The following is a 638-nucleotide window of genomic DNA, read 5'->3' on the forward strand; positions in this document are numbered from 1 at the left end:
AAATTGTCCGAAACGTGTGCACGGAGAACAGGCAAAGTATTTCCCCTCCTCTAAAATATATTCCAGCCTTTTCAAACTACCTCCTGTCTCCCAAGAGCTATCCCTCCGAACACCACCTCCTTCCCCTGCTCTGGCACGCACTCTTCCCCAACCCTCCAATTCAGCTCCTTGCACCGACTCCTCCCTTCTTCCATCTCTCTCTTTTAGGATTCGTTCTCCTAAAAAGAAATTGCTGTCACCCTCCACAAGCAGGGCGAGAGGAAAGAGACCCTGGGGCTTTGCTCCCCAGGGACGCTCGCAGGCTATCAGACCAAACTGCTCCCCCCACCCCTCCTAGGGCTCCCCACCCCTGTGGATCTGCTGGTGCCGGAGGAGCGCAGAGCTCACGGTGAAGCCCTTCCCGCAGACGGCACAGGCATAGGGACGCTCCCCGGTATGGATGCGCCGGTGCTGGATGAGGTGGGCGCTCTGCCGAAAGCTGTCCCCGCAGTCAGCGCAGGCGTAGGGCCTCTCCCCTGTGTGGACCCGGTGGTGCCGGAGCAGGGCCGATCTCCACAGGAAGCTCTTCCCGCACTCGGCGCACTCAAAGGGGCGCTCCCCGGTGTGGAAGCGGCGGGGGTGGGTGAGGGGGGGGCTCA

At 61.3% G+C, this 638-nt stretch overlaps 1 protein-coding gene across 2 annotated transcripts in view; it reads right to left on the reverse strand.

Moving 5' to 3' along the window:
- Positions 1 to 333: 333 nt before the first annotated feature.
- Positions 334 to 638, reverse strand: part of LOC104624622 (zinc finger protein 16-like) — a 5,800-nt gene continuing 5,495 nt past the window's right edge. The window contains exon 3 of one of the 2 annotated variants that reach the window (XM_010292035.1): positions 334 to 628. In XM_010292035.1, the coding sequence (XP_010290337.1) occupies positions 334 to 628 (295 nt within the window). The remainder of the gene's footprint in view (positions 629 to 638) is intronic. The other variant, XM_010292036.1, reaches the window with a different exon arrangement.

The sequence above is a fragment of the Phaethon lepturus genome, unplaced genomic scaffold, assembly GCF_000687285.1.
Source record: "Phaethon lepturus isolate BGI_N335 unplaced genomic scaffold, ASM68728v1 scaffold53227, whole genome shotgun sequence".
NCBI lineage: Eukaryota > Metazoa > Chordata > Aves > Phaethontiformes > Phaethontidae > Phaethon > Phaethon lepturus.